The sequence below is a fragment of the Lygodium microphyllum genome, chromosome 26, assembly GCF_053477565.2.
Source record: "Lygodium microphyllum isolate KBCC chromosome 26, Lygodium_microphyllum_v1.1.10, whole genome shotgun sequence".
Taxonomy (NCBI): Eukaryota; Viridiplantae; Streptophyta; class Polypodiopsida; order Schizaeales; family Lygodiaceae; genus Lygodium; species Lygodium microphyllum.
This window is the reverse complement of record NC_141160.1, coordinates 41,209,203-41,222,169: the sequence shown is the minus strand read 5'-3', so window position 1 is coordinate 41,222,169 and position 12,967 is coordinate 41,209,203. Positions and strand designations below refer to the sequence as shown.

Below are 12,967 nucleotides of genomic sequence, written 5' to 3'. Positions count from 1 at the left end.
ACTCCAAATTATTGCACGTGCATAGATATGCTAATGAATCTATAAGAGTGTTTCTCAATGGCTTGTTGGTCCTTAGTCAATTTATTCAATTACACTCATGCCTCTTGTAGATGCAAAGTGTAGGCAAATTTACTAAGTTACACAAATAAGTTTCAAGATGTGCAGTATAGGCCACAATCACTTATACTTAAAAGATCCTACATTTTATTGCATCTTTGTTTCCTAAAATTGAAAAAGTTCACTATAAGAAATCTTAGAGAGTCCCAAGTGATAATTTTGTTACATTCCTAAAAAAGATAATGCAGATGTTTAAAATACATAAAGAGAAGTTGTTATGTATTCTTATACCTTGAAATATAGTTCTTTTAAACAAAAAATCTAGGTGGAGTTTCAAGGTTTATAAACTTATGCATGGTTATTCCAAAACCAATAACACAAGAGAGAAAAATGCATTTAGCTGCCTACTTTCTTGAAATTGAAATTATCATGTGTGCTGTTTTTTCATAACTTTGGGTATTAGGATCGATCTCCTATATGAAGATGTCTAGAATTTGGAAGTCAAATTATACTCCATAAGCAATAAACATGATATATTTACCCTCTAATGAAATGTGTGAAATATATAGAAGGGGTGAAAGATTATCTAGTATATTAGATCTTCCATGGATATTGAAGTTGAGAACAAACACGTGCCATTACAACTAGCATCATTTGAAAAAGAAGGTCAAGTGTGCAAAGAGAGAGAGAGAGAGAGAGAGAGAGAGAGAGAGAGAGAGAGAGAGAGAGAGAGAGAGAGAGAGAGAGAGAGAGAGAGAGATTGATAGATAGTATGAATTTCATTAAACTAAAGAAAACACTCAAAAGGGACTAATTCATAAGTTACATCCATGAAACTTGTACTCTTAGAAAATGTAGTTCAGGGCACACTAGTCTCCCTTATTGCCATTGGAGTGTGACTCACACACAAGGGACTCATTTATAGTTACATCCATGAAACTTGTACTCTTAGAAAATGTAGTTCAAGGAACACTAGTCTCCTTTACTGCCATTCGAGTGTGAATCACTTAAAAAACGTTTGTACCACAAGGCTGATGCCTTCTTATATCGTCTTTGTTGGTCCTTGTAGTCAACATAGTGAAGACCAAAACGACATTGCAAACCGTCAGCCCACTCAAAGTTGTCAAGGAGAGACCATACAAAGTAGCCTTCCACATTGTAGTTGTTTTTCCTGCAAATACATTTCAGGTTAAGACATCAACTATATATCTAATAAGCATGGTTTTGGAGCTAATGAAAGATATTATGCATGATTGTCCCCTTGAATGCACATGTGGGCACACACATGCATGCATCCCTTTACACATACTCATTTGCACACACACAAGCACACACACAGGTGTGTGTGCACATGTGCATTGCGTGCATGCACATACACACACACATCTTTTTAGAAAACTCTACATTATCATGTGCATAACCATGAAACGTGCATGTGTATATATGCAATATATATACAACCATCCACAAGTTTTTGTAATACTTTGTGATGTCGTGTGTCTACACACTACTATTCAGAAACCCCTCCAAAAGGTTGAAGACTCACAATAAAGTACAATGACTGCATGCATAGATACACACGTGCACGCATGCATGCATGCATGCATGCATGCAGAAATACATGTTTGGTTCTCATGATTAGAGAGAGGGCTCTTCTTGCACTAGCTAGATGCCAAAGATTTTCTTGCAAGTATTTTATATGTGGAGAGAGAGAGAGATATACCTTATTGCACTAGCTAGATGCCAAAGAGTTTCTTGCAAGTATTTTATACGCGAAGTATCATTTAGAGCCTTATTCAAGGGAAGGTCAAACTCCATATCCATAGTGCCTTACAAGAGAAGAAACAAACTTAGATAGCATACTATGGAATTTTAGTCTCATTAATTGCAATAAACAAGATCAGTGTCATTTTACCAAGAACAAATATTTGGAAGCTTACCATTTTCAGTGATAATGATGGGAGTTTTTTCAAGTCGTTGTCTACCATAGCGTTTTTCCATCCAATTGAGCATCTTTGGCAGTGCCCATGGACAATGGTATATCCATCGTGATGCCGCTGGACCCTGAGGAGATTATCCACATTCTTTGTCAAAAAATTCCTTGTTTTATCTTACGCAAGTTCCTTTATAATTCTTATACTTCATACATGGAAATTTTTTATTAGTAAAATCTTGCAAGCACTCACATAAGGCTCCCCAATTGGTTCTCCACTTGGGTCAGTATCTAGTACATATCAACAAAAGAATTGATAAATCATATAACAAGAAATTCCATCAGGGATTGCTTAATTTGTGTGGTGCATGTGTGAGGGATATTTGAGTACTATTTAATCAGAGTAGTGAAGATGGATACAATGCTAACAATATAATTCAAGTTAAATTATATGATTACCACATGTTCTTACATTCTGTTTCAGCAAGTCGGTCTGTTTGGAACCATCTTTTGCTTGGCTCTACAGGAGGGATGCTTTTTGCATAGTAGGCCGTGTAAAAGTTGTAACCAATAAAGTCAACACTTCCAAGAAGGTCAGCTTTTTCTTCCTCTGAAAATCTAGGAAGCCTATTTCCTGCTCCTGATTTCATTGACTGTGGATAATCCCCAAGGAGAATTGGGTCGAACAACCTAGTATGCACATACATGAAAATGCTTATAGCAAGCTCTATGTCCATTTTTCATTTTTCCTTGGAGATGCAAAATTTGAAACGTGCCCTTTGTGCCTCTATCATATTGCTTACCATCCAAATTCAAACTCCGTACATCTCTCAGCTGCCTTGATGTCCTCTTGAGAAGAAGTGTAAGGCTCATACCATTTGGATATGGCTACCATGCCTATCCTGCCCCCTTGTTCTGCCTACAACACAACACAAGGAGCTAGGCATAAGAAGTCAAGCGTTCCTTGCATATAATGTTTCTGCTAAAACAATGAATAATAGTTTGTATAGACTCCAGATCAAATACTCTTAAATTCATAATGGCTATTTTGCAACTTAGAAGTGGCTTAGCTGACTTATTCTACGCTTCACATTTCTACAATGGGATCAAACTAGTTTCTAGGTAGTTGCCTTAGTCTATGAACAAAGGAAACTTGATTGACTTACATATCTATTTGGTGTGCATTCTCTGTCAAAACCCACAAAATTTTAATAAGAGGAACATGCAATTGGGGATCCTGAAAAGGACAGCTCTGATACCTGATACTTTTCTCTATAAATCTTTACGGCAGCTGCATGAGAGAGGAGGGTATGGTGAGTGCAAATATAGGGCTCTGTGCTTGAGTCACCCACGTACGTCTTCTTGGGGGTACCAGAGATGGCAGAGCACCGGCCAGGTGCATGCGTTCCAATAGCATATCCATTGAAAGAAAAGCTGTGGACCTCGTTCAATGTCACCCAATTCTTCACTCTATCTCCGAATAATTTGAAGCAAGTGTCTGCGAAGTGTGCGAAATGCTTACTGTACATACACATATGGAGATGATGTTAGACCCAAGTGCCACCACCATTCAGGGCAAGCTACACATTTCTTTTTCTCAATCATCATTTAATTTGCTCGCCTACCGTAGAAAATCCTATTTTTTCCTTCACAAGTATGTGATTGAGATTAGAAGCAATTTTCTCATTACCAATGTTGAAATGTACTTGTAATTTTTAGCATGTGTAGAGTCATTATACCATCGATCAAGATGCCAAAAGACAACAATTGCTAGGGAGATTATAAAAAATCATGTGAAATCTTACTACCTAGGTGGTTGATGGGGCCAAGGTTGTATATGCTCAGATATAGCACTTACACAATATTCTTAGTTCTCCATCCCTTTATATCAGGATCATTCTCAAAGGCTTGGGGCATGTCCCAATGATATAAGGTCACATAAGGCTCAATACCTGCCACAACACAAAAGTGTGAAGCCCGCATGGCGATACAAAGTTGCAAACCCCACATGACAATGCCATAGCCACATCATTGGTGCTCCTCTTGGTGGAAATTTCCAAGTAGTTATAGCATCTAGAAGAATCAGTTCTAAGTTCACACACAAATAGAGCTTTGTAATGTAAGATCCACATTAAAACAAGAAACATGCACAATCTCTGCACAATGCTATTCTTCTTAAGAACAAATCAAATTCTTCTTAAGGGAAATTTCCAAGTCGTAATTGCACCTAGAAGAATTAGTTTGGAGTGCCCTTATCGGTACACCCACGTAATAGTTCACACACAGATAAAGACTTGCAGCATAACATCCAACTAGCACTAAGGAGAGCTGTGAAACACATGCATAAACTCTACGCAATGTTATTATTTCTCACACACAACTCCAATTTCTTTATAGCTCGAGGAGAAGCTCAAGATTCCTGGCATGGCCTGCAATGAACAAGAGTATGTGCTTACGTCCTACAATATGGTTATAGTTAGGGAGAAAAGTCCAATCATGAGACATGGAGCAAGAGGTGAAATGCTCCAAGGATAGATTACCTGCATGTGTTAGACCCATACATCGAATATAATATAATAATGGGAATGAAGTCTGAAGAAACCCACAAGGCAGACTACTCTTTTCCTAGAAAGACCAAGAAAATGCATTAGGGATGATCGCTACCGTTATGGAGTATCTCGTTGATTAACGTATTGTAGAAAGCCACGCCTTCTTGGTTAATTTCGCCTGTGCCATCTGCCAAGAGAGAAGGTGTTAGCTGCATGAAGAGCAAACGGTTCGGTGTGCGATCGTTACTACTATCATCACGTTGGTCTAGAAGAATAACGATGATCGTACTTTCTATATATGGTGGGGGGGAGATTGGTTTTTACTTGGAAAGATTCGTGTCCAGGATATAGAGAGTCGGTATATGTCGACGCCAAGGTCGACCATCAGTTGTATGTCGGTCTGGTTATCAGATATACACGTAAACAAAGTTAGGAAAGCAATCAATGGTCAGCTTATAAGAACGAAATTAGCTCATTCTAAATCGAAAGTAGAGCTCGGAAAGGTGGTAGCTTTTCCGGAATGTCCAAACGTAGCTTTTGCGCATCCCATCTCGACGAGACTGATCAGGGTGGCAGGTAGAGATGTAGTACTAATTATGCTAGCGACATTTTACACTACTCCAATGTATTCGTTTGTAGAGACCTCAGATAAGGTAGAACAACGGCATCACTATTGCAGCTCTCTTAGTAGGGCTAGCGCAGTAATTATAAATACAACTCTTATCACAATGACTGTGCAGTCACGTACCTTGTAGTGATGGTAATGGTTGCTTGACACGTCAGCGGTGCTCCCATCGTCAATGTTCCCTGGACCAGACCGAGGGCTTACGAGTGCAACTAGCAAATAATTAACAGTGGTGCATTTTGCAAATCGGAGGGAGTGTGTGAAGGAAGCAGATGTCGTGGGGGGAATAGCTATTTAATAAGCAGTCAACTGCACGCACCTGGGATGTGGGAGAAAGAGTCCCATATGCTCATCCCACGCCCATGCTCCAAAGCAGCTCCTTCGACCTGTGAAGGTATTAATTAAGGAGGAGGAGAGAAAAGAATGAATGCGATGATTTGAATGAGGAGGGAGGTATATTCTATGATTGGGCCAATCCGAATTACTAATTGACTGTTTTACTTGATATGCAGCGGCGGCCACTCCAAATTTGAAATGAGGGGGGAAGTCTTTGCGGCCAAGAGCGGACGGAGCTGGAGGGGGAGCAAGGGAGCGGTCATTGTAGGGTGACTTGTGTGGGTGCGGTGTTGTGATGAATTCCTCCTCCGACGAGTTGGCATGGCCGGGGGTTCCCAATTTGCGCTTCAAGTCACTCCTGCTGCTGTTGCTGCCGACGCCGAGGAGTTGGGCCATATGAGGATCTGTGTGTGAGAGAGAGAGAGAGAGAGAGGGAAATGCGAGGAGAGACGCAGCCTTTACAAAAGAAGACGTAGCATGCCAACTAGGTAGGGCTATTGGACTTAGGGGGATCACTGCCTGCACCCAGCTCCTACTATTTATACTAATTACCCAGAAACCGAACACACACACAAAATACACTACTACAGGACGGGTTTTGGTGAGCCGCTCCATCAGACATCTCCATCTTCATTGAAACGTGGCGCAGTAAAAAAGCATGCTCCATCTCCCATGATCAGTACATCAACGAAAAACGCCAGTAAATGTCAATTTCACTGGCACCCACGTGACCGAAAATCGCCCGACTCACTCTACGTCGCCTTTAGAAAACATTGATAGGACGACTCACTTTACGTCGTCTTTAGAACACATGGATAGAACGTCAAGGTAATATTGAGTATAGTGGCACCCACGTCCTTTCCTGCTTTTGCAATCGCACGCTCGCTCGCTCGCTCGCGCCAGCTCCTCTCCGAGTCTCTCTCTCTCTCAATTAACACCCGTGAGTCGTGATTCGTATATTGCGCCAAATGTTACCCTTCTCCAATCCATCAATGTGGCCACTCAACACATTGCACATCGTACATCCTTATCTTCTCACCCTACTCCACAGAGGGTCCCATGCTGCACAACTGTGTACACACTCGGCTAAGGGTGTTTGTGTAGTCTCTCACATCCTGCCTCCGACCTCGTGCATTTCCAAAACCGACATTGATGACCAGCTTGGTACATGTGGCCAAAGAACTAGTCAAGGGATTTTCACACTTTCTTTTTGCTTCTTGGACCATTAGAAATCAAGCTCAAATTAAGCAACCACTCCTAATTCTAGCATAGCTGTAGCTTTAGTAGTGATTGCCCTTACGCTGTCGTACTGCTGCGCATCCAAGGTGTGGAATCCACCAAAAAGTTGTGTGTGTGGCATTTATTACTTTGTACATACTTACTCGTTGTGTTTGCATTTGTTCTGCATGGGTAGTATAGTGGAGAGGGGATTGGAGCAAGAGGAACTTATCTATAATGCTCTAGTTGGCATGTATGTCAAGTATGGAAACCTACCAGATACACATGTTATTTTTGATACACTACCCAATCGAGATGTTGTGACATGGAGCTCTTTGATTGGAGGATATACCCAATAAGAACACATTCAGGAGGCTTTGCAACTGTTTGATCGCATGAGTGATCTAGGTTGTGAGCCTGCTAGCTTCACGTATAATTGTGTTATAGACTTTCTCATCAAGGCATAAAGATTTGATGATGCATTGGAAATGTACAATAGAATGCAAAAAGTAGAAATGCATCCAGATAGTCTCACTATGGGTATGGTTACTCTTGGACTATGCAAAGCCAATAAAGTAGATGATGCTCCTTGAGCTGTATTTCCAAGTATTGTAGGCCGACCATGGCACATTAAGAAAATTGAAAAAAGGTTACAAAATTGGCTTTTTATCATGAAGTCCAATTCCTTCATAATTAGACTCATTCTCACTTCAAGAGATGAAAACAATGTGCATAAGAAGCCTAGTCTCACATGACCTAAGAAGGTTTTTCTAGCTCATTTACTTTGTGTGCATAGCCATTCAAATCGCCATATATGCCAAGTTAAGTGCCTTTTGGACTCTTACATTTCTACATTCAACTCATGCACATAGTAGGACACATCCATATTCATAATAGTACACTCTTGCACCATGCATTGTCACCTAGGTGTGATCACTTGCTTGGGGATTTAGTCTAGTATTTTAATGACATACACCTCTACTAGGACCACCCTTTCAGCCTACAACCATGTTCCTTCTAAGATTCAAGAGTGTTCCACATGGGTGCTATGTTGGTTTGTAAATGTGGATTAGAGTGTTTTTTATGTGCTTCCCTACTAGTGCCTAAGTCGTTTTCTACTTCGCATATGAAACACCTTACAATACTTTTATTTACTAAAATATGCTTGTTCATTATACATTCTTGTGCACTATATTTGCAAGCTAAATGTGCATCTCGTGTAATGTGTTCTTTCACTAAATATTCTTATACAATACTTGCAGGATGCATTTGCATAGCCGAGGTTATTGAATTTGTTGCTTCTTGTGGTCCAATTGTCAGTTACATGATTTGAATATGTTTGTGTGGTCTCTCTCTCTCTCTCTCTCTCTCAATTAACACCCGTCACTACAACAGAAACGAGGCATAGACGCGCATGTTAGACGCACAAAGTCGAGCGCGTTTATCATTACGTCTATATGTGCATGTAAAAGAGCGCGTAAATAGACATGAATTTTGCGTCTATATATCCGCGTAAATAGACGCCAATATAGACGTGCAATTATTTGGACTTAATATAATAAAAAAACCAGAGTTAATAATTATTTAACCACCTGAAATTGATTCTTGAGTATGCACGTGTGCGCATGATAAAAACCATAGAATTAAGTATACACATTGAATCATTGAATCAAAAAACTAGAGTTAATAGTTATCTTTGCAATGCTCTCTAATGAATGGTAGTTCCTCCAGTTGATAAGCCTGATATAAGTAATTAGCGGAAAGTGACAAGAACCTTATTATACAATTAGTAGCAAGCATTGCAATATGTATCTTGTAATTTCTCTACTTGAAGATGATAAAAAATACTTCCTTTTTATTATAGAAAATTTAATTTAGCTTTAAACTTGACTATTGATTCTTGAGTATGCACGTGTGTGCATAATAAAAACCATAGAATTAAGAATACACATTGAATCATTAAGTAAACTAAGTAGGTTACAGTGAATGATCCATCTCATCTTCAATGAGATTAGCCCTTGCTAAACTATCTACTTCTAGGTCTATGTTATCATGAGGTAACGAAACAAATAAGTCTATCCCACTATCAGATGTGCTGCTATATTGCTCAATAACTTCATCAATATCATCGACAATCACATTATTGTCTTCTTCTGCATTTCCTTGAATATCCTCGCGAGATTCATCTTGTACTATATCACCCATATCATCCATTATGGTGTCATCATGTACATTATCATTAATTGTTGGATTGTCATCTCCTATCTTCATGTCGGTAATATTGCCATATATTGGTTTTGAACGATTAGATATAGGGATGACATACCACCATCGGTTATTGTTTACCATTGGATGATACACAACCTGTATTTGAAAAATGAAAGCAAGAAAATTAAATACTTATTATATTGTGTATATGTATCACATGTATACATATTAAAAAATTAGCTTTTGCATATATACCTGCACGCATTGTTGAGGTAGTACTAATGCGTCATTCTTGTTTTGGTGAAATTTTGTAGAGTCAATGATTACAAAACCACTTGGATGACGTCTGATTGTGCAATGCTCACCATTTGTTACCACTTCTTTAAATCACTTCACATCCAGTACATATATAAAGAATCGTCTGAAGTCAAGCTTCAGAATATCTTGGATCAAGCCACAATAACCTTCCATGGTACCATTGGCATCCTCGAAGTGAGCAAGGACACCACAATCTTGGGTATTTCTCTTTTCATCAGCTATACGTTGAGTTCGAAGATGTTTACCCTCACATCAAATAGCATTGAATAATGTGCACTAGTAGTAAAAGATAAAAGATCAAACATGTCAATTATTTATATAAAATATAACTTATAGAAATAAATTAATTGATAGTATGTCTCACATTTGATAAGCAACCTCGTGCGTATTCCCACTCTTCTTGAGATATATTAATTTCCTCCTCTTTTTCCATTCTCTCCATTTCCTCATGTAACCAATCTATATCAATATGACGTGGGAGTGCATTTAGATGATCTGGAAATGAGACATTACGTCCATATCTAGTGTGAAATGCTTGTCTTTCGCTTTTTCTTCTTGCCCTTGCTTCATTATATAGTGTCACCCATTTGCTCATTACATCACTATTGAGCACACAATAACTATTTAACTTATGAAGTTCTTCTTTTGTTAGCACTTTACTCATTCCTTTTCCTTGAGGTATTATAGAGGTCATCCTCAAGTCTTCATCATCTTTCCATAGTCCTGGTTGAGAGGGGTCCACTTCAGAAAGACATTCAGAGATATAAACACGGGATAATTGCATTAACCAACCCTCAGCCATGCTTTCCTCAGGCCATGCTTTTTGCCTCACAAAATCTTTCAAGGTTTTCATGAAGCGCTCAAGAAAAAACATCCACCTTGCATGAACTGCCCCACAAAGTGCGATCTCATCAATCAAATGTACGAGTAAATGTAATTGAGTAGTCAAAATGGATCGAGGAAAAATTTCCTCCACCAAACAAACCACCTGAACAGATAATACTCGAACATCTTGCAATGTGTTTGGATCAATTTCCTTCGAGCTCACGTATCTGTCAAGATGTATTTGACAATTTTTTATTTTTGTGTAGAAATTCAAAGATATATAATGAAAAAATACAATGTATACACACCTCACAAGCTCTCCCATCTTGTAAATGATATCATGTACATCTTTGGATACACAATGGGATATGCTAGTAGGAAGTACAAACTGAATGTAAACAATATTCATAGATCAAATGATTAGTTGAGGAAAAAGTCATCATACCCCAAAGTTTACACATAGTTACTCCACTAATTACTATATTCATGGTTAGAGATACCCTTACTTGAATCATTTTGTGCCAATCGTGGGACTTCAAACTAGATAGTTGCTCCACACCTCTTTTCTTTTTCTTTATGAAGGCTCCCTTTAGACATCTCATACATCTTGTGGGTGTTCGAAAGCTACGTATTTGTTCCTTCACTATTTTTTCCTCGTTCTTTGACAACATCCAAGGTGCATGGGATAGCTCAATCTTTCCTCTGGGTCCAATGCGTGGCTAGGCTCGTCTCATGCGACCAATGTTACGTAAATCCTCCCTTACATTGACTGAATTACGAGCCCCCATCAAGTGATCCCATAATGTAGATACAACATTTTTGAATATGTGCATGGGCTCCAACAGGTGATTGATCTTGAGTTCTATCCAGTACGGAAGATGAAAAAATATAGAGAACCTAACAAACAAACAATATATTATGTAAACAATTCATCATGCTAAATACTTTAAAGTCAATCGAGAGAAATGCACTTCTTACTGACTCATGCCGAGTGGAGGGTGGCTGTCGGTATTAATCCCTCTCTCCTTCCAATCTCGAATGGTTAGAGATTGTGGAGTGATTCCATTAGTAGGGAGAATATATTTGGGATGGTCAATAGGAAGAAATCGATGATGATTGTCGTAGATAACCTTCTTTAAACGTGCAGGCCTAGAGGAAACTAGAGAGGGACCGCAAATAGGACATGTATGATATCCTGATGTGGTTAAACCTGAACAAACAAGTGAATTAATAAAATGCAATTGATTCAAGTCTTGAATTTCAAATATAGAGTTATATACATGTACCTGAACACTCTCCCTATCCTGGAAAGTCATGCATGGTCCACAACAACATGGCCTTCAATGTGAAATCTCTAGAGGATGCAGATGCGCTTGTATCTTGCACCTCAATACCTTCCCCTAACATTTCTAACACTTCAATCAAAGGCTCTAAGTAAATGTCCATGTTTTTTACCTTGTTCTTTCCAAGAATCAGAAGGGACAACATTACATGTCCCTTTTTAATTGCCATGGATGGAGGAATATTATAGTTCACCAATACCACTGGCCATACACAGTATGATGTGCTTTTGATGCCAAATGGATTAATTCCATCCATACCTAAACCAAATCTCAAATTTCTTGGCTCTTCTTTGAAAACGGGCCACAAATTATCTATATGTTGCCATGCTGGTGTGTCTGCAACAGGGATCCTCCATTTTCCATCACTTGAACGATGACTAACATGCCATGACATGAGCTTTCCAATAGACTTACACTTGAACATAAGTTTTATACATGGAACAATCGGAAAATGTCACAAAACCTTACGAGGCACATCCATTTACTTCATCTCCACTTCGTATCTTGATTCGCCACAAACAGGACACTCTCGTGGGAGCTCATGAATCCCACGAAATAAGACACAATCATTGACACATTCATGGATCTTGACATAATCGAGGCCTCCCAGAGATGTCAAGTAATGTCTTGCTTGCTCTCTCTTAGTCGGTAATTTGTTTCCTTTTGGAAGCATTTGTGATAATAACCTACATATATTTTTAAAAGTGAGTTAAAAAACCACCAACATATATTTCTGTCTGATTTTAAAATAGAACAATTAATATTATGATTCATAAGTCAAACTGAATTGATACCTACTTCAATAACACATCCAAACTGACATTAATCCATCCATAAATTGTTTGCAAGTTAATTATCTCGAGGGGCGCATGAAGAACGGAGTATGTACAACCTTCATACAATGGAGTAGATGACACTACGTATAGTGGATCATCTGGCTTCGTAGAGTGACCTTCTCCCTGAACCGGTTGCGAAAATAGATGGTGTACCATGTTGTCCAAAATCTCATCCTCTACGACTTGATGGGGCATTTCATGAGGGCTACTATCATGGTCGTGAGTCTCCACTCTTCTTGATGACTGTGCCTCCTCGCGTCGACGTTTTGCAGCCTCTCGATGCCTGGGAGGGAGCATCTGAGGATGTGGCACCGCATCCTGCTCAACCACAAAAGGGAGTTTCATGTACGTTGATATATATTGAGTAACATAGACTAGCAATCTTAGTGTTAAAAAAACAATGAATACCGGTGATTTTTCTTAGTCCCATTCTCCATACAAGCTGAGGTGTGACATTGCAATTCGACGTGCTTGAAAAATACACCCTCGACAATGATCACACATACATTTAATTTTTCATCGTAGCCATGGATCCCGATTATGAAGACGTAATGTTTCATCCTCACTTGAGGATGTGCTCGTTGACTCATCAGCATGCACCGCACCAGGTGATGATGACGACATGATAAAACCTAATTTATGACAACATCAAAATATTTGTTATTCATATGTTTACATAAAAACTTCAAGCTGGCGTATTAATTATTCTAAGATCTCAA

General features: G+C 39.0%; 1 protein-coding gene across 1 annotated transcript; it reads right to left on the bottom strand.

Moving 5' to 3' along the window:
- Positions 1-817: 817 nt before the first annotated feature.
- Positions 818-6,017, bottom strand: LOC148013184 (beta-glucosidase 25-like). The gene is made up of 13 exons (XM_087667610.1): positions 5,666-6,017; positions 5,484-5,550; positions 5,288-5,346; positions 4,864-4,939; positions 4,655-4,726; positions 3,849-3,942; positions 3,250-3,511; positions 2,794-2,909; positions 2,463-2,680; positions 2,244-2,281; positions 1,998-2,121; positions 1,781-1,886; positions 818-1,228 (listed from the first exon to the last, which is right to left on the bottom strand). Exons 1-13 carry the CDS (start codon positions 5,894-5,896, stop codon positions 1,030-1,032), a joined length of 1,662 nt encoding a protein of 553 aa, XP_087523736.1. The 5' UTR covers positions 5,897-6,017; the 3' UTR covers positions 818-1,029.
- Positions 6,018-12,967: the final 6,950 nt, after the last annotated feature.